Source organism: Entelurus aequoreus, linkage group LG24, assembly GCF_033978785.1.
Source record: "Entelurus aequoreus isolate RoL-2023_Sb linkage group LG24, RoL_Eaeq_v1.1, whole genome shotgun sequence".
NCBI lineage: Eukaryota > Metazoa > Chordata > Actinopteri > Syngnathiformes > Syngnathidae > Entelurus > Entelurus aequoreus.
The window spans coordinates 10,706,340-10,728,447 of record NC_084754.1 but is presented as its reverse complement, the minus strand read 5'-3'; the positions used below and the strand labels follow the sequence as shown (position 1 = coordinate 10,728,447).

Sequence of the window (22,108 nt, the reverse complement as noted above, 5' to 3'; positions counted from 1 at the left end):
TAAAATGAATACAATTTACATGAAGCAATTGTATTTGATGTATGTAATTGTTCACAATGCATTTCTACAGCAATGCAAACAGTAATAGAAAGTTGATTATGAAATTAATATTGGAAAACTGAACATTATCAAGACGTTTTTAAAACAATTATTGAATTGATTTCAAATGAAATAGTTGATTATGATGGCATGCTTCAAAATCTGGGTGATTGTGGTGTGTGACTGACCTCTAGTGGGGATAAAGTAAATCGAAATATATTATGAATTTAGTTTTGATGAGCTGAATTGAATTGAACAGTAGTTCAGATAGTCGAGCAGAACTTCTAAACGTTTTTTTTTTCTATTAGCACTCTTGAAGGCACAATTTATGTCCATAAAGTCAATGTCACATTTCAATGATACACATCCACACATGATCAAAGAGAAGTAGGGGAGGAAGAAATGCAAGCTCAGCTACTAATCTACAGAAGGGGCAGTACTGATTGGCAGCTTCTTTTGTGTGTGTTTATTATGTGGACCTAGAATAGCAGGCTAGAAACTGATTGAAGTGTGCCTTGTATCTTCAATGACAGCCAAACTATTGGCAGGGATGGACAGGGTACCTGAATGTGAGTGTGAATGTTGTCTGTCTATCGGTGTTGGCTCTGTGATGAGGTGGCGACTTGTCCAGGGTGTACCTCGCCTTCCGCCCGAATGCAGCTGAGATAGGCTCCAGCACCCCCCGTGACCCCAAAAAGGGACAAGCGGTAGACAATGGATGGATGGATGGACAGGGTACCGAAGCAGAGTCTGAATTATTGCTTAAAATGAAAACACATACACTATATTGCCAAAAGTATTTGGCCACCCATCCAAATGATCAGAATTATGGTGTGGGGTTGTTTTTCATGAGCTGGGCTTGGCCCCTTAGTTCCAGTGAAAGGAACTTTGAATGCTCCAGGATACCAAAACATTTTGGACAATTCCATGCTCCCAACCTTGTGGGAACAGTTTGGAGTGGGCCCCTTCCTCTTCCAACATGACAAGGTCCATAAAGACATGGATGACAGAGTCCGGTGTGGATGAACTTGACTGGCCTGCACAGAGTCCTGTCCTGAACCCGATAGAACACCTTTGGGATGAATTAGATCGGAGACTGAGAGCCAGGCCTTCTCGGCCTCACCAATGTGCTTTTGGAAGAATGGTAGAAAATTCCTATAAATACACTCCGCAACCTTGTGGACAGCCTTCCCAGAAGAGTTGAATCTGTAATAGCTGCAAAAGGTGGAGCGACATCATATTGAACCCTATGGGTTAGGAATGGGATGGCACTTCAAGTTCATATGTGAATCAAGGCAGGTGGCCAAATACTTTTGGCAATATAGTGTACATGCACACAGAAAAAAGCACAAATAAATAACAACAAAAAACCAAGCTGAAGTTAATGTTTGAAATTCAGAACTGACATACTGAACTAATTTTATGCAATGTTTTGCTCTTAGACCATTTATATAAGACAAGTTAAATGGGTTATAAATGGGTTATACTTGTATAGCGCTTTTCTACCTTCAAGGTACTCAAAGCGCTTTGACAGTATTTCCACATTCACCCATTCACACACACATTCACACACTGATGGCGGGAGCTGCCATGCAAGGCGCTAACCAGCATCCATCAGGAGCAAGGGTGAAGTGTCTTACCCAAGGACACAACGGACGTGACTAGGATGGTAGAAGGTGGGGATCGAACCCCAGTAACCAGCAACCTTCCGATTGCTGGCACAGCCACTCTACCAACTTCGCCGCGCCGTCCCCTCAGTTCAGGTAGCCTGCATCTGCACATGTATCACAGAGCAGGAACCATTATAAGGCCGTGATGGACCGACAACCTGCCCACAGCAGCTCTACCTGCAACATTTTGGTAGACACAGACCATGAAAAGGAATGTCTTTCACATAAAATCATTTTTGTTTGCCGTTTTTTTATTAAAATAGGTTGTATTTTGCCTCATCCTTCACTTAAAGCATGTGGGAAGAATGCATTACCGACCTGATTAGTCCGAAAGAGATGATACAATATTATAAGCTCATAGATGCTACCCGGTGGTTGTTTTTAGTCCCAATCCTTAAAGGCCTACTGAAATGCGATTTTCTTATTCAAACGGGATAGCAGGTCAATTCTATGTGTCATACTTGATCATTTCGCGATATTGCCATATTTTTGCTGAAAGGATTTAGTAGAGAACAAACGATAAAGTTCGCAACTTTTGGTCGCTGATAAAAAAAGCCTTGCCTGTACCGGAAGTAGCGTGACGTCACCGGTTGTGGAGCTCCTCACATCTGCACATTGTTTACAATCATGGCCACCAGCAGCGAGAGCGATTCGGACCGAGAAAGCGACGATTTCCCCATTAATTTGAGCAAGGGTGAAAGATTTGTGGATGAGGAAACTGAGAGTGAAGGACTAGATGGCAGTGGAAGCGATTCAGATAAGGAAGATGCTGTGAGAGGCGGGTGGGACCTGATATTCAGCTGGGAATGACTAAAACGGTAAATAAACACAAGACATATATATACTCTATTAGCCACAACACAACCAGGCTTATATTTAATATGCCACAAATTAATCCTGCATAACAAACACCTCTCCCCTCCCGTCCATATAACCCGCCAATACAAATCAAACACCCGCACAACACACTCAATCCCACAGCCCATAGTACCGTTCACCTCCCCAAAGTTCATACAGCACATATATTTCCCCAAAGTCCCCAAAGTTACGTACGTGACATGCACATAGCGGTACACACGTACAGGCAAGCGATCAAATGTTTGGAAGCCGAGGCTGCATGCGTACTCACGGTACCGCGTCTGCGTATCAAACTCAAAGTCCTCCTGGTAAGAGTCTCTGTTGTCCCAGTTCTCCACAGGCCAATGGTAAAGCTTGACTGTCATCTTTCGGGAATGTAAACAATGAAACATCGGCTGTGTTTGTGTTGCTGCAGCCGCCCGAAATACACCGCTTCCCACGTACAGCTTTCTTCTTAGCTGTCTCCATTGTTCATTGAACAAATTGCAAAAGATTCACCAACGCAGATGTCCAGAATACTGTGGAATTTTGCGATGAAAACAGACAACTTAATAGCTGGCAACAATGCTGTCCCAAAATGTCCTCTACAATCCGTGACGTCACGCGCAGGCGTCATTATACCGAGACGTTTTCAGCAGGATATTTCGCGCAAAATTTAAAATTGCACTTTAGTAATCTAACCCGGCCGTATTGGCATGTGTTGCAATGTTAAGATTTCATCATTGATATATAAACTATCAGACTGCGTGATCGGTAGTAGTGGCTTTCAGTAGGCCTTTAATGCTTCAATGGATTCTCACAGGAATGAGGCAAAAATACAACCTTGTGTACTGTACGCACTCATACTGTAGTGACTGTTGAGGCATCTTTAAACAATATGAATTAAACAATGAAGTTTAATTCATATCTCAGTCTGTAACAACCTCACAGTTGTTCTTCAGGATGAATACGAAAAGGTTACATTTTCCATGTCGCCCCAAGAGTGGAAGGCGTTAGAGTTGCAATTTAAGTGAAAAGCAACATTTCCAGGCCAGGTGACCCAATGCTTAATAGTGAGTACATTATAAAAATACAGAACAAAAATACTTTACCCATGTGTGCTTGTGTGGGTCCCAGCTCCTGATGCTGCATACACCCACTGGAAGCAGACGGTCTTCTACTTGGAGGACTATCTGACCGTGCGAAGAGGAGAGGAAATCACTGGCAGCATTGCAATGAAGCCTAATGACAAAAATGTTGTGAGTATTACCTGTAACTTAAACCAGGATGAAAAACAAATAAATATGAATCCTGGCAATTACTCATGTGGCCCATATCTTAACATTGCCTTTTTTTAAATTTCTGAATTAATTGCAAATTGGAGAATACTGACCGCCCTACTGATACTGAGTTTCTGCAGGTATCAGCAAACATTTTTTAACACGTTTTTCATGCAATTAAACACATTCAATGTCCATATCCGACTGTAGATCCGTTCTTATATATCATCAAGAACATACATTGTTATTGTTATCGGTACATTAACCTTTTGATTAAAAGTGCATTAGAAATTAAATATATTATATTTTAAATTTCACCATAGTTACAATTTTATCTATACTGTCCAGACTATACTGTCTATACTGTCTGGACAGTATAAATAAAATTGTAACTATGGTGAAATTTAAAATATAATATATTTAATTTCTAATGCACTTTTAATCAAAAGGTTAATGTACCGATAACAATAACAATGTATAAAAAATAACAATGCAAGTAACTTTTTCAAGCGCAGTAAACATTTTTCATTTATGTGGTATTTTGTACTCTTGCGATTGGAAGGTGAATAGCCTAAATATCCTAAATAGGTAAACAAACATCAAAATAAAATGGACTCAATATTACAATCACTTGCAGTTTAATAAATGTTGAACATTTTGAAGTGCAGTTTTTTCCTCCAATTGGGAAAAACTGTGTCAAGTGGTTTGTTTTGTTGTCTTTTTGTTGCCAATTGCATTTGTATGCATTTTTAATGCCTTCCACACATTGTACTTTATGCTTTTTGATGCAATTTTAAGCCTTAATTTTCGCACAATCCATTTAAATGACTTTTAATGCTTTTTAAAGACCTGCGGAAACCCTGGGTGCACTTCTGCTTGTTGATGTCAGGCCATCTTTGTCCATTAATTAATTTTCTCTGTCCACAGAGGGACTTGGACTTCACCTTTGAGCTGGATTTCAAAGGACAACTGTGCGAGGCAGCTATAGCCCACGACTACAAGATGCGCTAGATTTTGCGGGAAGGGAATGGGACTCCCGTGGAGAAGAGGAACCCGTACAGACCACACCTAGAAAACAGACTCCAAATGACACAGAAGGTTGGAAAAGCTAATCTGAGGTGGCCTCACTGACATCTCACTGTAAGACAGGAAGCCATTGGTGCAGACTGTTAAACAACCCTGAATGTAATACTGAAAAAGAAAAACATTTCTAACTTGCTGAAAGTTAGTGATTCTTGCTGTACATGTAAGTGAAATGGAGTGACGTTCGTACCAGTGTTTATGGTTAAGTTTATAACTCTATGGCTCTCATATTGTCCGTCTTTTAGTAATAATGTGGTTGGTGAAATGTTGGTTCTACGGATAGGGAGTTGTATCAATTTAGGCTCAGTGATGTTAGAATTTGCGTCTGAGCACCACAGCCAAGGACATACTTGTTGCAGGTACTGTACTGTATATACAGCAGGTCTACTCATGTGTGCGTTACGTGAAAGGTAATTTGTTGTTAATAGTTGTTGTGCTGATTCTGTGTGTGATGAATGGTGTTAAAGGCAGATCTCCATATTAGTGTGCTCTACAGTATGTTGTCCGTTTGAGCCGGTGGTGTTTGACCTGCCTTTAAAATTGGTGCACATGTATAATCTAACGAGATCTAATACAAGAACTTTATCAAAAACGTTAACCTTCTAAACCACTGGGAACTACTAGGGCTGTCCTCGGCCAAGGGTTTTCATAGTCGAATATGATTTGTTAGCTCAGTCGATTATGGGCAAAACATTTTTGTTTCTATGTTAGCAAAGAGCACAGCCAATGGGGATCCCTACAAATAAAATGTCATTAGTGACTTGTTCCACTTCAACAAGGCTAAAACGGCAGAAGTTGGATAGTTTGGGGTCGGCTTCGGCACACCCACTGGACCCAAGAGGCCTCGGGTTCTCAACTCAAATCAAATTGTCGACTATTCCTAGAAAGACATCCATAGAAACTACAATAATAATAAACAAAGTACCATACATCCCAGCAAATAAGCAATTCAGCATTATTTTTCATTAAGACCTTAGTCAAAATAGGCAGTTTTTTTTCCCCTGCAGAAAACACATTTAGTTCCTCTTAATGTTGCTACAAAATTTAAGGAGAATGTCAAATTAGCAGAAAGGTTTGGAGGAGGAGGAGTGAGCATTGTGTCAAAAATATGATTTTGTATAGGCAAATTGATTACTGGCTAAGTTTCGCTTTTAACAGCTGGCCACCGAACGTAACCCTTGCGATTGGCTGGGATATACTGTTGTTATATTTATGTATATTAAGGCATTTTTTTAATTACAGCTCTTGTATTGGGTCTCCAAATGAGGAGGCTTTATTCCCTGATTGATGCCTTTACCAAGATCCCAAGTGTTCCTGATTCCTTCCGCAATGCTGCATTTACAATTGTTTTAATCTGTAAACACTTTACTTTGTGTTGTTTTGGTGTGTTGTCATACGCTTTAATCAGCCATGTCAAACCTGTTAAGAGTGACAGTAATGGAAATGTGAACCCTCCCAAACAACAATTTAGTGACACTTAACTGTACGCTTTTGCTTTATAAGTATGCTTTTAAGTTATTTGGGAAGGTAACCCAGCAGGCACAAGACGTTGACTATGCGTACATGTCCTTAAAAACTGACTTTGAAACAACATAGCAAAATAGTTGTGTTTGTAAATTTAGACAACACTGATGTCCATCGTTGGATCCACGTTGTTGGTTGGGAAATAACCAAATTTCAAAGGTCAAATCAACATCATACCCTGACATTGAATTAACATAGTCAAAAAGCATGTTGTTTCAACGTTGTATTTGTGTTGTAGAATTTTGGTTGGCAAATGAGCAAAAATTCAATGGTCAAATGAACGTCAGAACCAAACATTGATTAAACGTTGTCAAAAAGCATGTTGTTTCAACGTTATGTTCGAGTTGCTCAACGTCAATTCAACAAGTTCTCAACGTTGTTTTAATGTCTTGTGCCTGCTGGGAATGATTAGGATGTTCTATCTGAGGAGGTTTTAGATTATTTTAAAGCCTCAAAAAGGTGTGCTGTCGATTAAACACACCATTTATAAAGCATGCGACTGATAATAGTAACAATTATTAAGCAAATACCTGCTTTCTGAAAGGAATTTGCTTTTTAATCATGTGTATTTTCACAGATTTCTGGCTTCTACAAATATTGTAGGAACATTGTATACATTGTTAGAAGTCATATTTTAACTTTTTTCATTGATTTCAAGTAACATTTGTATTTGTTTCTTTACAATTTTGCAATGTGACATACAGAAACATTTTAATAAACAGGCTTTTTTTTTCATGTGTATTATAACTTTTGATTTGAAATAAATACTATGTTTCATATCTTGTAATGACACCTTGAAAATGTAATAAACTGCAATGTGTACAACCATCCACTGGGCATTGGTATCAAATAACAACGATATGAACAAGCAATACTTTATTTTTGTTACACTAATTAAATATCTACATTGTACATTAAAGTGATGTGCAGGACAGTGACTGTAGTAACCCGACAATAGCGAGTGAATAACAAACTTGAAAATCACATACAAATGTCACAACTTACCGTACTTGGCATTACATAATAAAAAGATGTACTGTTGTGTGTATCGCATACTTGGCAAGGAGATTAGGTGCATCTGATGTAAATATTTTTTCTTTACAAATCAACCCAATTTGGCCGTAAGAAAAAATATTATTTTCCTTCTGACCAAATAATCCATGTGAACATAGCAAACAAACAACATGAGGAAGAAGCCAGAAACATGAAATATTATAAAACAAAATAGACACACAGTAAATGCTAATTTTTTCTTATGACAGCATTTGGATGAACCCAGTGGATTATATGCTTATATGATTTTATGCTAAATCATACAAAACAATGTGAGCTTAAAATACACAAAAGTGACCTCAAGACAAAATGACAATAATTGATTTTACGAATATGATGTTCAACACATTGTGTGTACTGAAAAACCAATCAAATCATGTCAAGAACCTACTCGAAATCATTACAAAAATACATTACATAGTTAAAAGCTTGCATGTGATAGATAAAAGTTTACTTTTGGAAACCTTTAAAAATATTAAAGTCAACCAGTATTTCATCTAGTTATTTTACATCATTGTCTGATGACATAAAACTTCTGGGAAATAATTGGGTTGATCATAGTGTAATCAAATCTATGGTACGTGTGTATGAGCGCCCTATAGAAACAGGTGTGTTGACAAAACAATAATGACACAATGTGCGTGTGTATGTGTGTGTATGTTATCTGTTAGCAGCAGGATTTCTTCTTCTCCAGAGAGCTGCTTACTAGCCGAACAGATTTCTCTTTCTCTCGGTCCTCTTGGTCTTTTAGGATCCTGACAGACACAAAGCAAGAATTCAGAAAGTACAGAAAACATACTGATGTCTTTATTGGGCGATGTTTTCTCTACATGTTTTGACCACAACGGCTTCATCAGGTCCCTGTCTGCATCAGATTTGCTTCAACCCTGTTTAGACTTTAAATCCCTTAGAAAGTCATTTGTTATATTGCATTCTTGTTTTGCCGTACATTAAATGTCGCAGGAGTAATAAAACCATTCATTCATAAAAAGTATTTTTTTTTATTTCTAAATACTTATAATAGCAGTATAAGAGTTCAGTAGGATGGCAGCATGACTCAAGTAGTGCTTTGCTTATGGACTTTAAAACTTGATGACACCAGCAGACTACAGAAGCTAGTTATCCCTTTGAAGTCCCACTTCCCTGGGAGTCCCAAGGATCCCCACATGCTACCGTGGGGTGCCGATAATTATATGTATACTTACTTACGTTAGGTCAGGAAAAAACACAGAGGCTATTTCATCCCTACAAGCCTGTTTCGCAGTTTTCCCTGTTTTTAAGGGGATTTAATTTAATTGTATTCAATACAATTTTAAATGTTATTGAATTGTATTCAATAAAATCCCCTGAAGAGCAGGGAAACCTGTAAAACAGGCTTGTAGGGATGAAATAGCCTCTGTGTTTTTTCCTGACCTAACGTATATTCCACTCTATACCGGTATTGAACACTGTATAACCACAGTAACCTCGACTGTATATTTATTTATATAATTATTATCATCCGCTAGCTTTTTGTTTACATTTGATAAATGCTTACTTATAATTGTTTTGTACAGTAGTCACACCATGAATAGATGTATAATTTTGATACTCTATATATTTTTTTAAAGGCCAGCTAGTGTGGCTGTACATATTGTATATATCCATGATGAATTGACCATTAAGAATATTGAATCAATTTTATTCAGACTCCTTTAGATGTTTGTTTTGTTTGTTTGCAATTTCTGGTCTTATCTGACAGTTTTGGTGACTAACACGAAAGCACGATCACTCATAATTATGAGTCATAATGTCATCTACCCGCCTCCACTGCCACATTTGACATGCGCTTCTGAGGAAAACACGGTTGGAAACTGAACCCAAACTGCCTTCACAGAAGTCAGGCAGGTCAACCACTAGAAGTTCAAATTCAATACATAGTCATACTGACCTATTTCAGGCTCACACAATCATCGAGGGCATGTCTACAAAGCTTTCTAGTTGCCATTCATTCAACATTACAATCTCCAATACCTTATATGGCAGTATGGGGCAAAACTCCTCAATCCTACATCGTATATTGTCTTTTGTCCGTAGCCCATTGGCAACATTTAAATGTGGCCCTGAGAGGCAAAATGTTTGGGCACCACTGTATGGAGGGTCAAATAGGACAAAAATGAAATAAATAAGTCTGTGAATTAATACTTAAATGTGTCATTAATCAAGTATATTTGGAATGAAATACTTACATGTGTTATTAAATGTGTACATTATTTATTTAATGTATTATTACATTACTTATTGATTTAATTATTTATTTAAATATTCAGTTATTTCACAATTTAATTATTTCATGATTTATTAATTTCATAATTAAATTTTTCATGATTTGTTTATTTCAACATTTTAATTATCATTTCATAATTACATTTTTGATTTCTTAATGTAATTATTTATTAATTATTTAATGATTAAATGATTTCATGTTTACATTAATTATTTCAATTTTTTTTTCTTTCATTTCATTTTATTATTTAATTGATTATTTTATGAACCTGTGAGTCAGTGCTCCGTGAATTATTTTATCTGTCAAAATCTAAATTGTGGTATAATAAACAAAAATTGAATCATGAAATAATGAAATAAATCATTAGGTAAATGATTGAATAATTGAATGTAATTTTACATGAAATTATTTAATGATGTATTAAATGCATGTATTTAATTCCAATTATAGTTAATTAAGGACACATTAAGTAATTATTTAACTATCAATTTAATTGTGTCCCATTTGACCTTACATACTTCTGCACTAAACTGTCACTAACACAAGTAAAACCAAGATACTTGTCTCCCCCTTTGCACCTTGCAGTTGCACCCACTCCTTGTTCCATTCCATGATTTTAGCAGACACATTGATTACATGAGCACTTTGATACAGTAAGGTTGTTGTGCAAAAGGCAGGCTTTACATTAACAGTCTCATATACAAAAAACTACTAGATATGTATTGCATTGTGATATTGGAAACCAACATTTACTTTACTGACCCAAAATGTCATGAACTACAAGTCATACTTTGTAAACTGTATAGAACAATGTTTTACTTTATTTTGTTGTTGCAAGAACTGACCCAACAACAAATGAATAGATTTTGCTCACCTGGCCAGATGAAACATGGCCTCCATTACATTATGTCCCGAGCGTGCGCTGCACTCAAAGAAAGTCATCTGACAGTCCTGCAAAAGACACACATTACACACATGTATGTTTCTCTCTGTGGGATAAAACCCAAGTAAGAGTAAATCAACGCACACATGAGCAAACATGAGCAAACATGCAAACTCCACAGAGAGGTCCGAGACGGGATTTAAACCCAGAACCACATGCGCCACTGTGCTGCAAATGGCTCCCATGGCCCTCTATGTAAACTATAGAACAGGGGTCGGCAACCCAAAATGTTGAAAAAGCCATATTGGACCAAAAATACTAAAAAAAAATCTGTCTGGAACCGCAAAAAAATAAGTGTTAAAATGGAGACAACACATGATGTAAGTGTATATATTAGCTATATTAGCCTACTATCAAAGGCTGACACAAATCTTTGTTGACAGAAATGCTGTATTTTAATTTTTATTCTACACACTTTTGCAAAATTGGAAATCATTAGTAAAACGGAGTCTTCTCAGAGGGTGAGATAACTCCTGGAAATGACTGGCTCAGAATGGTCAAAGGTATAGATGCGTGTGTCCAAGTTAAAGGAAGCGGCAGGCTGTCTTTTTCTAATGGATTTATTACAATCTTTGCAAGCTGGGTAACGTTTGCTGTGGTCTGGAACAACATGGCACACAAACAATTATCAGAAATGCAGCCAATATTACATACAGATAATGTGTCCTGAGACATGCAAATATACATTAAATACACAGAGGACATAAGTAAAGGAAATTAAAGGAGTTCAAATATACCTACAAACAAGGCATAATGATGCAATATGTACATACAGCTAGCCTAAATAGCATGTTAGCATTGATTAGCTTGCTGTCATGCACTGACCAAATATGCCTGATTAGCACTCCAACAAGTGAATAATCAACAAAGCTCACCTTTGTGCATTCACGCACAGCATAAAACGTTTGGTGGACAAAATGAGACAAAGAAGAAGTGGCATAAAACACGTCTTTCTGTGGCAGCATCGGAGAAAGTTGTACATGTAAACAAACTACGATGAGTTCAAAGACTGCTGAAACTAGAAGGACAAAACGGCGCTCTCCAAATATTCTCATCAGTGAAGCATGTTTAATAAAAACAGTGGGATTTCTAAAAATTAGGAAGGTTTGTGTCCTACAGAAAATATATTAAAACAAAAAACATATGTTTTGTCTTAATCTTTTTCTATTTTCACACATCTCTGAAAGAGGTCCAGGGAGCCACTCGGGCGGCGCTAAAGAGCCGCATGCAGTTTGAGAGCCGCGGGTTGCTGACCCCCGCTATAGAACTTAAGTTGATGACACCACAAGGGAAGCTAGACAACACACCTTTGCTAGCATTTCACCCACTGATTTCTGAACTTGTCTTTCAATCTGTATGTCAGTTTTGTTTCCCAACAACATTAAAGCGATGCTGTCCCCAGCTCCTTCCTATAAATCGGAAATGAAAGTCATAATGAATTAAAACGTCTGCATTTTGAAAATGTATTCTTTGAGTACGTTTAATGAGGGCAAATCTGAGTCAGCATTACCTTGACACTTGTCAGCCAGTGTCTGACTGCTGTGAAGCTCTGCTCAACTGTTATGTCGTACATCACAACCACACCGTCAGCTTTGCGGAAAAATTGCTTGGTTATGCTTCGATACCTGACCGCGGAGAAAAAGAGGACAAAGATTTTAAAATAGTGCATTTCTAAAAGAGAAACATCTCATTCAATCCACTTTATTTATATAGCACATTTAAAAAACAATACAAGTTTCACAAAAAGCTGCACAGGAGTTAAAAAAAGTATAGAAGAAGTATAAAACTTAAGAGCCTTTTGTAAAATAAACATTTAACTAAAAAGAGAATAAATGTATACAATACATAAAATAAATGAAAATAGACTAAAATCACACAACTCTCATGCTGGTTAAAAAGCCAAGGAGTAAAAGTATGTTTATAGATGTGATTTAAAACTTAGTAAAGAAGGAGCAGTCCGAAAAGCAAGAGGAATATCGTTCCAAAGATTTGGAGCCACTGCAGAAAATGAACGATCCCTCTGGATTTTAAACAGTATTTTTGGGACAAGAAGAAACTGATCAGCTGACCTCAGAGACCTCCTGGAGGCATACATTTTTAAAAAGGTCGGACATTAATTTTGCGGCGCTAATCCATAAAGAGATTTAAGAACAAACAATACATTTTTAAATTTAATTCTAAAATGAACTGGAAGCCAATGACGGGATGCTAAAATAGGGCTAATGTGCTCATGATTTTTAGTGCCAGTTAAAAGGCGAGCAGCAGGATTTTGGACTAGCTGCAATCGAGCGGTTGAGTTGCAATAGTCCAAACGTGATGCAATAAAAGCATGAATTACCAGCTTAAAGTAGTTAAAAGATAAAACTGATTTATCCATCCATCCATTTTCTACCGCTTGTCCCGTTCGGGGTCGCGGGGGGGTGCTGGAGCCTATCTCAGCTGCATTCGGGCGGAAGGCGGGGTACACCCTGGACACGTCGCCACCTCATCGCAGGGCCGATTTAATTTTTGCTAAAAGTCTCAGATGATAAAAACTGGATCGTACAAGAGAGTTATTCTGCTGTTCCAATTTAAAATCATTGTCAAACTTAAAACAAAGATTTGTGACTGGGGGTTTAAAATAAGGCATTAGGTCCAGGTCACTCGGATGAGCATTACGTTCTATCTTTAAATCAAATAAAATGATTTCTGTCTTGTTCTCATTTAAGTTTAGAACATTTACCGCCAACCATGCTTTTATGTCCTCAAGACAATCTAAAAGTGATTTTGCACTCCTGTCACTTTTCTTTTTAGAGGCACATAGACTTGCGTATCATCAGCATAAAGATAAAAAAAAAATGTAATGTATCGTGTTATGTGTTCAATGGGCAGGATGTACACTGAAAACAGGATTGGTCCTAGAATCGAGCTTTGAAAGACACCACAGGACAAGGGAGCGCAGGCTGAAGCTGAATCATCAGTTTGGATTTTAAAAGTTCTGTGTGTCAGATATGACCTGAACCATGTCAAGGGTGTGCGTGCCTCTTAAACCCACACATTGTTCCAAGCGACTAATCTACCAAGTCAAATGCAGCAATTAGATCTAAAAAAATTAAAATGGCAGAATCGCCAGACTCAGTGGATATTACAAGGTCGTTAAAAAACCTTAAAAGTGCAGATTTGGTGGTATGATAGGCTCTAAAACTGAACCGAAAAACATCAGGATAAGACAGTAATTGTAAAAGCACAGCTTTCTCTAAAATTTTTGAAATAAAAAGAAGGTTCAAAATGGGTCTAAAATTTGATCAACCAGAGCAGTGGTTCTTAACCCTGTTGGAGGTACCGAACCCCACCAATTTCATATGCGCATTCACCAAACCCTTCTTTAGTGATAAATAAAATGTTTTTTTTCAAATTCACGACAAAGTTATGTTTTTTTTACTGGTGCACAAAATGAACCGTGCATGAACATCACCTTGTTCAAAAAACAAAACCAACACAGTGCATGAACTCACACCTACAAATCAGATGGAAAATTAGAGGGAACATTGTTTGGGGGTATCCATAGTACGCCGATAGGGAGAAGTTTTTTATTTACAAGATGAGTCGGGTGTGTCTTGACCTCCGCGGCGGAGGCTCCACCGAACCCCAAGGGTTCGAACCCAGGTTAAGAACCACTGAACTAGAAGAATCCAAGTTTGGCTTCTTTAGCAGAGGTTCCACAACAGCTTGCTTCAAATAATTTGGGACAGTCCCTGAAGCAAGACTGCTGTTCACTATTTCCTGGACGTGGTGGGCGACGACATCCCAGACGTCTTTGAACAGACAAGGTGGCATTAAGTCAGTGGAACATGCTGCAGGTTTGAGCTGTGATAAAATGTTGTTGAGCGAGGACAGAGACAGCACAGCTGCTCAAACTGCTTGAAGGTGAATGGACAGGTGACAAAAATAGAAGGTTCAAAAGATAGGAGACAAACGTTTGCCCTATTTGTGTCAACCTTATCAATAAAAAAAGTCGAGACATTTTCCACAGACCTCTGGGGAAGCTTCCAAGCATGTGGATTGGGGAACACTTAAAATAGAATCAATTGTATTGAATAAAACATGTGAGTTGATGAAATGACTTGTAATGAAAAATGCTTGTTCTTTTCTACCCTCAGAATGTTCTGATACTCTTTCCAGGAGTCTTTTAAGATAGCAAAGGAAACATGAAGCTTATCCTTCTTCGATTTACGCTATGCCTGTCTGCACTGATGCCTGGCTTCTCTTATCACGTCATTTAACCATGGCTTTAGGGCGCATGGATTTAAAAAGAGCATTAGCATCAAGAATGTGACAAGAAGTTGATCAAATCTTCCGCTTTTAAAGAGAGAGAAGGCAGGGTGTCCAGGGCGGAATTAAAAGGCAAAGGAGAGCTCAGCAGCAGAGAATACTTTAATTACGCGGCGCAGAGGCACACGTTTTTTCTACAAGAGTAGAATTCAAACAACACAGGCATATGGTCATAGAGCATCACGTATTTAAACTTTAAGTATATCAAGATTATGTGCTATTACAAAATCCAAAAAGTGGCCTTGTTCTTGTGTGGGACCAGCAACATGTTGCAAAAAAACCTAAATGCTCAGCAAAATAATAAAAAAAGCTTTTTTTTGTACAGTACATCAGTAAAAACAGTTTCTAGCCTCGGAGGACTTTGATATAAAAAAGCAGGGCAGCCTCATGTTTTATTATTTTTTAACTAAAACATTAACTTCAATACCAAACTACATGAACAAATTACTGAAGGTAGGGATATTTCAAATCTGTGACTAATTGATGTTACCTTTCTTGTCCCGCTGTATCCCAGATCTGCAACGCCACCTGGCTGTTGTCGACTATTATAGCCTTCACACTGTAGTCTATACCTGCACAAACCAGCATGAAGTTTTGATTGACTGATTGATTGAGAATTTTATTGACATCTTAAAGAATCAAATCCATGTAATGCTTTAAAAAGGCAAATGGATGGCACAAAAAGCCAAAAGGCTTGTTTCCATTGTAGTCCATTAAATATTAATCACATTTGATACATTCAATAATAAATATATGTAACATGTAACACGTATACAAAAAATTACGTTCAAAAATTTATAAATTATGTGCATATACACAGTATAAATGTCAGGTGATTTGAAAAACAATATATACAAAAAATGGGGAGGGTATATAAACTATGTACATGACACTATGTATATGACTATACACATGTTGACTCCAAGAGTGTGCCAAACAGAATGAGAAAATATATATACACTATAATCACATATAAACCTGTTTGATGTTTCGGAAAGTGGCCTAGGATCAATTTTGGTTCAGATCAAGTAAAGGTTGAGCTGAGCCATGATTTTATGGCAGTTTTAAAATTTAGTAGGGAACTGTGTGGTGGCAAAATAGTAGAATGCATTTTTTCCCATGAGAGTCTTGAATTTGGGGGGGGACGAGGTCTGAGGAACTCCCTCTCGTGTAGTACCTGTGAGCATCACTTACTCTGGTGAAATAGTTCGACAGGTACTTGCAGACAGTTTCTCTGAGTATTTTGAATACCAGGCACATTGCGTTTTGGTGTACTGAGTCCTCAACTCCAAGCCATCCCAATTTGGTAAAGTGGGCTTGAGTTAGGTGAGTCTTAACTTTGCTATTTTTATGTCATGGTAAAAAGGAAACGCAACAAAAAATATAAGTAATTACAGACACATTTGATGTGTAAATCGATGAGCTGATAATAGCACCAAGATGCATGTGAATTATACATACCAACAGTGGCAGAGGTGTCAGGGTGAAAGCAGTCGTCACAAAACCGTCGCAGGAGGGAGGTCTTTCCGACACTGGAGTTCCCCACCAGGACAATCTTGAAGAGGCGGTCAGGCGGTGATGGTTCACCTTCCTCCTCCATACGGAAAAGTAATGCATTAAATGAAGGAGTGAAGGGAGGCAATCAATCAAAGATGGGCTTACATTTATGCTAGTCTCCTTGCCAATGGGTTGACACCTCAGAGACGTTGCAATCTGACTTGTTTCTCCAATTCCTTCTGACCGCTGCGGCTGAGCAGAAGATGGGTAAATATCGCTCATCACCAAGTCTATACATTCCTCCTGGTCGGTTGATTCCTCTCCTTCAGTAAATGGTTCAAGAGGCGATTGGGGCTGCAGCAAGTGTGGCAGGTGGTCCTCCTCAATGGAGATGATCCTCTGAAGGGAACCTCTGATTATCTCTGGGCAAGACGGTAAGTAAGTGTATGTCCCAACATTAGGTAAAGACTTTGGCTGGAATCCTGTTCTCATACAATTGTTTGGTTTCTGTAGACAAAACAGGAGTCATCACCTTCATTGTTTTTTCCACCCTTGAAACTGCAGTGAAAAACACTTGCGAAAAATGTTCAAATGCAATACAAACCTGAAAGACACTGTCTTTTTCGTCCCGCAAATGTTTGTTCATTTCCCTGCAAGAAAGAAAATACATTGAAAAGAATGCAAGTGTTGCAATCCAACACTTAGGTGATTATTTGTATTTTGGGTGAAACTTCAGGATGAACAGAAAAAGCATTAAACCCTTTAAGTGAACCAAATTTGACCTTTTCTAGACTTTTGAATGCACATGTCAAACTGTTGACTTTGTCAGTACTTTTTGCACAGTTTTCTTTTCTCTAAAAAGATGAACAGCAAAATTAAACATATGCATTAACCTGTAGTTACAAGTAGGGATGTTCCGATCAACATATTTGGCCTCCAATCCCGATTTCCTCAAATCTGTTCCGATTTTGAGTCCTGATCCGATACTTTGACAATAGATTATAAAAGTGAAAATTATGTACAGCAAGTAATTAAAGTAAACACAGTAACATATTTTTTATAAAACTTATCTTATTAATTTTTTTTTATTTGTTAGTATCGTGGCAAATCAGACGCTGTATTAAATTTGTGGTATTGAAAGCTACAAATATGTTTTTTTAACAAAATAAAGTAATTGTTGCACAATAACTAAACAAAAGCAAAAACTACTAGCTACCATTTAAATCATTTGGGTGTTGCCCTCAAATATTTCTTGTCTCCAGACACTTACTCTCTGAGTTTGAAAACAATTACAAAACTGACCCCCAAAAATATTTTGTAATAATAAGAACAGTATTGTTAGTATTAGTACTGTTTAACTATAATGGGTATCGATGGTATCGACCTTTGGATCAATGGCCCCAACTTTACATTGAAGCTTGAGGTGTTAGCTTCTTGTGTCCAACAAGTGTGTGTGTTTGTTCGCATACGTGCGCATGGATGTGTGTGTGTGTGCAATGGTGTGTGAATGCGGCATGCTTAGCCATTTATTTTTCTCTCAACCTCCAGTAATAATGATAATTGGAAGAAACTTAAGTTTATTTTATGTCATAGTGGTGAATATTAGTATCTTAGAAGCAGCTTTGCACTGTAGATACACAACTATTTGTTGCAGCTTGCTCGCAAATTCCAGTCGGTGTTCTGGCAAAATACACACCCTTCTAGAATTCATACAACTCCTGCATGTGTGTAACATGGATTATGGAAATATAATTGTCTCTCCCTGAGCATGCATCCCTTTTGAAGGAATCTTTCACGCGAGTACAATATTTAGTCATATAAACACTGGAACACAGCTGTGGTAAAGATCGGCTGGGTGTAACAGCTAATCAGCCATTCAGCGATCAGTTAAAAAAAGGCGAATATCGGCCTCCGATCCAATCCTATGATCAGGACATCTGTTGTTAAAAATGTAAAGGTCAAATATTCCTGTTACAGTTTATGTACAGTATCTTAAGTTAATTCTGTAATTCCCCCCGACAGATGAATATTTTTTTGTGAGTAGTGTATATGCTTGACATGCTTGTTGACATAGCAATAATGTATGGCCTAAAAAACAGCACATGTATCCACATAACTCAGCAAATGCAGACAAGGTTTGTTAGGGATAAACATGACATGTCAGCAGAATAAAAGTTAGAGATGTAAGTTGCAGCTTGAACCACTGAATCAGGAGATTTATTTTTGGCCAATAGTTAAAGCAGTGAAATACAGTTACAGTTACAAGCAGCTGAAGTGTATTCAAACCTCATCAGGTCCAACTGTTTGAGAAGGCTTGCTCGCTCTCGCTGCAGTCCCTCTGTTAGTCTGTATATTTCCCTGAGCCAAGCAACATTACATGCAGTGTTAGAATTGCCATAAGTACTGTTAGGTTGTGTCATATAATTGCTTCATTTGGGGGTGGGGGGTGGAGAAACATAAAAAGGCCAAAACAGCAGGAAAGACCTAAATCTTGTTACTCACATTTCCTTCTCTTCGTGGACCCAGGTGTACTGCTGGTGAAGCAGACCCAGCTGTTCCTGTGCCGAGAGCAGCTCTTGACTGGTGTGATCCAGTTCCTTTGCGAGATCATCGTTTGTCTTCTTCAGCTTCACGTTCTCCACCTTGGTCACATGTTGCTCGTTGTGAAGATCCTTGCACTGATGCTCCAGCTGTGGTTGAGGCCAGTGGTGGTAAAGAAATCACATTGCAGTTGAATTTAATTGGATTATGTGATGATTATTCAATAGCCTGCTGCCATCTCCTGCAACACTGACCACATCAATATGCAAATATAATTAGCAGCAGTAAAAATCTTGAAATCTCAAAGTCCCAAGAGTATTTAGCTTAACACTAAACATTTGCTTATAGTTATACATGGACCTCATTAACTAATAGCACTACCTTGATTGTAATGACGCGAACAAGTAATTTGCTGGCACACAAAGTTTTATCATGCTCGTATTTTACATACATACATGGGTATTACACTTTCAAATAATGGGAAATTGGAGAAAAACACTTCAAAATTGAGGGAATGTATGTTTAATTTTATTGTTTAGGCCTAAACCTTTGTTAAAAATTATAAATTATTTATGTTATTTGTCTATCATAAATTTCTCTAAAATATAATTAATTGGATTGCGCATCCAATAATTTCAATTCTGATTCAATCAATCAATCAAAGTTTATGTATATAGCCCTAAATCACGAGTGTCTCAAAGGGCTGCACAAGCCACAACAACATCCTCGGCTCAGAACCCACATTCAGATTCAACATATTGTGGGGTGAACCCAATTCAATTCAAATTCTTCACATGAATTGAATTGAAATTCCAAATTTAGAATTGTACACATGCCTGCTGAGAAAATATATTGGAGGTGCAAATTCAGTTGCTGTGCACTTGTCACTCACCCTCCTCTGCTTCTGAAAGAGCTGCTCCAACTCTTTCTCCTTGGTGGTAAGCTGTTTCTCAAGGTCTTGACTGTGAGACACAAACCTCTTGTCGTCCTTCAGTGCAGACATTAAAAAAAAGAATTGCGCAAGCAAAAGAGCTCAAAATGAGATGGTGCATTGATCATTTTAAAATATTAATATTTGTCTTACCTGCAGCACAATGCGATCTCTTTCATTCTTGATTTGCTGCTCCATTTCCTTATAAAGGTGCTGGATCTCATCATCGTGTGTAGCTGCTTTCCTATTAGAAGTTATATTTGTATGGACGGCACTCTTTGCATCACACGAACGTAAAACATGCATGTACAGTGCATCTGTAAAAAGTATTCACAGCGCTTCACTTTTTTCTCATTTTGCTATGTTACAGCCTTATTCCTAAATGGAGTAAAACCTTTTTTGTTCTCAACATTCTGCATTCAATATCCCTAAAACTAAAAAATCCAATGTATGTCAGTATTTAAAGCCTTTGCTCAATACTTTGTTAATGCACCTTTGGCAGCAATTATAGCCTCAAGTCTTTTTGAATACGATGCCACACGCTTGGCACACTTATCTTTGGGCATTTTCGCCCATTCTTCTTTGCCCATTCCTCTTTGCAGCACGTCTCAAGCTCCATCAGAGTGGATGGGAAGTGTTGGTTTTCTTCCAGGATGTCTTTGTGTAGTGCTGCATTCATCTTAGTCTAGTCAGGGAGTTGACCAAGAACCCAATGGTCACTCTGTCAGAGCTACAGCATTCCTCTGTGGAGAGAGGAGAACCTTCCAGAAGGACAACCATATTTGCAGCAATCCACCAATCAGGCTTGTATGGCATAGTGGCCAGACATAAGCCATTATTTCATAAAAGTTTGCTAAAATGCACCTAAACGACTCTTAGACCATAAAAAAACAAAACTCTCTGGTCTGATGAGACAAAGATTGAACTCTTTGGCGTGAATGCCAGGCATCATGTTTGGAAGAAACCAGGCACCGCTCATCACCAGGCTAATACTATCCCTACAGAGATTAATGGTGGTGGCATCATCATGCTGTAGGGGTGGTTTTTAGCTGCAGGAACTGGGAGACTAGTCAGGATAGAGTGAAAGATGAGTGCAGCAATGTACAAAGACATCCTGGATTAAAACCAATTCTTCTCCAGATGGAACTTGAGAGGTGCTGCAAAGAGGACTGGTCGATACTGCCAAAAAATTAATGTGCCAAGTTTGTGTCATCATATTCAAAAAGACTCGAGGCTGTAATTGCTGCCAATGGTGAATCAACAAAGTATTGAGCAAATGCTGTGAATACGTATGTACATGTGCATTTTTATTTTTTGTATTTTTAATAAATTTGCTTTATTTATTTTTGGTATTTCACATTGTCCTTATGGGGTATTGTGTGCAGAATTTTAAGGACAAAAAGGAATGAATTCCATTTTGGAAAAAAGGTAACATACCAATATGTGGGAAAAGTGAAGCGCTGTGTATACTTTCTGGATGCACTGTAAAACAACAGGCAAGTTAATACACTGAAATATTTAGGTTGTTTTATGCATCAATACATCTGCATGAGATTTGGCTGTACGGTCAATATAACAGAGCCCTGATAAGCTCAGTACACTTCAAAGATATCTCCTGACCTTTTAAGAGCGCTCTCCATGTCCCTTTTCTCCTGGTTTGCAACGATGATCTGGGATGTCACTCTTGCCAAGAAGTCCTCAAAATTGGATAAAAGGTGTGGTTCGTCCCGGCGTAGCTGGGCCCACAAACTACGCATCTCTGCCGGACTGATGATATGAGGGGGTTAACAAGCATCATAGATTAGCATGTTTAGGAGTTAAGTTTTATTGGGGAAAAGTATTTATTAGTAAAACACAATGACACACATTAAAGCAGGACTAATCATGACAACAACCTAAAATCCGAGCTCAACTTTATAGGTTATGATGGATGAGCTTACTTGAAAATACTCTCTTTTGATTTTTACTTCATTTTTATTTCTTAATGCACGCTCTAAGATTCCATAGTTCACAACCCCTGTGTACTATTTAAAGAAATGTACTGTACTTCATTGAACAATTCTTCTCAATATTGTTATACATATTCATATTTGCATGTAACCAAAAAGAAATAGAGTTATATAAAAGACATAT

General features: G+C 37.8%; 2 protein-coding genes across 4 annotated transcripts in view; one reads left to right on the top strand and one right to left on the bottom strand.

Annotated features, from left to right (window-relative positions):
• LOC133641599 (protein arginine N-methyltransferase 8-B) overlaps positions 1 to 7,251 on the top strand; it is a 90,458-nt gene extending 83,207 nt beyond the window's left edge. For both annotated transcript variants that reach the window (XM_062035439.1, XM_062035438.1), the window contains 2 exons: positions 3,684 to 3,805; positions 4,754 to 7,251. In XM_062035439.1, coding sequence (XP_061891423.1) covers positions 3,684 to 3,805; positions 4,754 to 4,837 — 206 coding nt within the window. In that variant the 3' untranslated portion in view covers positions 4,838 to 7,251. The remainder of the gene's footprint in view (positions 1 to 3,683; positions 3,806 to 4,753) is intronic.
• A 72-nt stretch (positions 7,252 to 7,323) lies between these two features.
• Positions 7,324 to 22,108, bottom strand: part of cracr2aa (calcium release activated channel regulator 2Aa) — a 31,000-nt gene continuing 16,215 nt past the window's right edge. Inside the window, exons 5-17 of one of the 2 annotated variants that reach the window (XM_062036035.1) lie at positions 21,596 to 21,742; positions 20,129 to 20,219; positions 19,937 to 20,032; positions 19,006 to 19,193; positions 18,790 to 18,861; positions 17,108 to 17,153; positions 16,669 to 17,010; positions 16,468 to 16,600; positions 15,497 to 15,578; positions 12,206 to 12,320; positions 12,003 to 12,104; positions 10,627 to 10,703; positions 7,324 to 8,241 (exon numbers count right to left, since the gene is read on the bottom strand). In XM_062036035.1, coding sequence (XP_061892019.1) covers positions 8,154 to 8,241; positions 10,627 to 10,703; positions 12,003 to 12,104; positions 12,206 to 12,320; positions 15,497 to 15,578; positions 16,468 to 16,600; positions 16,669 to 17,010; positions 17,108 to 17,153; positions 18,790 to 18,861; positions 19,006 to 19,193; positions 19,937 to 20,032; positions 20,129 to 20,219; positions 21,596 to 21,742 — 1,579 coding nt within the window. In that variant the 3' untranslated portion in view covers positions 7,324 to 8,153. The remainder of the gene's footprint in view (positions 8,242 to 10,626; positions 10,704 to 12,002; positions 12,105 to 12,205; positions 12,321 to 15,496; positions 15,579 to 16,467; positions 16,601 to 16,668; positions 17,011 to 17,107; positions 17,154 to 18,789; positions 18,862 to 19,005; positions 19,194 to 19,936; positions 20,033 to 20,128; positions 20,220 to 21,595; positions 21,743 to 22,108) is intronic. The other variant, XM_062036036.1, reaches the window with a different exon arrangement.